The sequence below is a fragment of the Salvelinus sp. IW2-2015 genome, unplaced genomic scaffold (assembly GCF_002910315.2).
Source record: "Salvelinus sp. IW2-2015 unplaced genomic scaffold, ASM291031v2 Un_scaffold2585, whole genome shotgun sequence".
Classification (NCBI taxonomy): Eukaryota; Metazoa; Chordata; class Actinopteri; order Salmoniformes; family Salmonidae; genus Salvelinus; species Salvelinus sp. IW2-2015.
Window position 1 is genome coordinate 10,752 of NW_019943894.1, and position 2,258 is coordinate 13,009.

General features: G+C 38.7%; 1 protein-coding gene across 1 annotated transcript in view; it reads right to left on the reverse strand.

The window, feature by feature from the left end:
• LOC112074330 (uncharacterized) overlaps positions 1–2,252 on the reverse strand; it is a gene marked incomplete at its 3' end in the record, with an annotated part of 10,713 nt that extends 8,461 nt beyond the window's left edge. The window contains exons 1-3 of the mRNA XM_024141524.1: positions 2,178–2,252; positions 1,439–1,653; positions 983–1,160 (exon numbers count right to left, since the gene is read on the reverse strand). Of these exons, the coding sequence (XP_023997292.1) occupies positions 983–1,160; positions 1,439–1,596 (336 nt within the window). The remainder of the gene's footprint in view (positions 1–982; positions 1,161–1,438; positions 1,654–2,177) is intronic.
• Positions 2,253–2,258: the final 6 nt, after the last annotated feature.

Below are 2,258 nucleotides of genomic sequence, written 5' to 3' on the forward strand. Positions count from 1 at the left end.
AATTAACACCTATTTCACCAGCCACGTTCTTGTTAGCCGCGAGCCAAATAATTCTATCTGTATATTCTGAAAATGGCCGGGCACCGCCAAGAGCAAAGAAACAGAGGACCACCATGTCGATTGCGAAGCTGAGCTCACCGAGCAGCCTGCTGACCCGACCACCGAAGTTGAGGAACCTAGCAGCAAGGTGACTACCTCAGAAGCTGGTTGAGAGAATGCCAAGAGTGTGCAAAACTGCCATCAAGGCAAAGGGGCTACTTTGAAGATCTAAAATATATTTTGATTGTTTTAACACTTTTTTGGTTACCACATGATTCCATATGTGTTATTTCATAGTTTTGATGTCTTCACTATTATTCTACAATGTAGATAAACAGAATTTTTTTTAGAAAAACCCTGGAATGAGTAGGTGTGTCCAACTGTTTGACTGTGACTGTACATAGCAGCGAAATATATTTTAGTGTAGTTATTATACAGTAGTATTGACATTGTATTGTGTTATTATACAGTGGTATTGATATTGTGTTATAAAAGTGTAGTTACTATACAGTAGTATTGATATTGTGTTATAAAAGTGTAGTTACTATACAGTAGTATTGATATTGTGTTTATAAAAGTGTAGTTACTATACAGTAGTATTGATATTGTGTTATAAGAGTGTAGTTACTATACAGTAGTATTGATATTGTATTATAAAAGTGTAGTTACTATACAGTAGTATTGACATTGTATTATAAAAGTGTAGTTACTATACAGTAGTATTGACATTGTATTATAAAAGTGTAGTTACTATACAGTAGTATTGACATTGTATTATAAAAGTGTAGTTACTATACAGTAGTATTGATATTGTATTATAAAAGTGTAGTTACTATACAGTAGTATTGATATGTGTTATTATACAGTGGTATTGATATTGTATTGTGTTATGATACAGTAGTATTGATATTGTGTTATAAAAGTAAGGGTAGGTCTACAGTACCTGTTCATTGTGTTTGGAGGTTAGTTCCAGCTTGTCTCTCTCCAGCTGGTTGATCCTCCATCGTAGCTCCTCGGGCCCCCGCGGTCCCAGTCCAACACCCCCCAGCTTGTCCCCCTCCTCTTCCCTGGAACGCTGTTGCTGACGCTCAGCCTGCAGAGCACAGATTATCTCCTTCAGTCTGAAACACAGAGAAAACTACAGTTAAAATTGCATTTATCTGTTTGTAAACATCTAGGTTATTTGCAAGTATCCGTAAATATGCAACATTTAAATATCTGTWGATTTTGACAACAGTAAAATGTGTTGACTTTACACAACAACTGTCTATCTGTGTATTCAAACATCTAAAAATATATATATATATTATATATGTACATTTAAAACATATTTTGGCCTCTTAGATCATTTTAAAAGGCGTTGGCCAGATCTACCTGTAGATCAAAGGTTCCCCCGTACCTGTTGATCTCATCCTCGCAGCACTTGGCTGCAGTAGCCGCTGATCGGGGGTGTGAGGCCCGCAGGGAGGGCTTGGACTGCACACTGTCCTTTCGTCTGGGTCGGTCATGATGRCGGAGCCGCTCCGAAGTGACTGCCGCTGGTCTTTCCGTTGGCATAATGCCAGGTRAGAGAGGATACTCTGTCCAGACTTACAGATTCTAGTCTGTTGTCCCCTGATAATGTATTACACAGCCAATAATGCACATATTTGGTTAGCTAAAAGCCTATTTGTAACCTTGGAAACACAATGATGTTTTGTTTACCTTACAAGTGAAGGCATTGAGCTAAGCTAGCCAGCTACTACTAGTTAACGTTAACTAGATAGGTCACACTAGTATGAGAATATCTAGCTAGCAAGTAAACGAAAAATACAATTGCGGAGTATTGAAGCAAAGGGATTGGGCGGCTAACTATATTGGATAGCTTCCTCTCTGGCTTGACAGTAAACCCGCGGATAGTTTGTTTGCTAGTCGGAGACCCTTGAGATAGCTGAGTTAACGTTAGGTTGCTTAGCTAACGTTGCCTTGCCAGCAAGACCGCTTTGCCCAAAACAAGAGGATCGTTGTCGAAGCGGTCAAATAAGTGCATTTTGGACAACAAATGTTAGAACTTCTGAAATAACAATKATGTTTTATACTTCATACAACTCGGTGGCGATGAAGTTACGACAGTATAGTASGTTTAAATAGGAACTTACAGATGTTTGTCTCAATATCCGTTTGAATGTGACGCCATCTTTGCCGTTTGTTTTCGTACGTCACTTCCCTCTCCCTTCTAG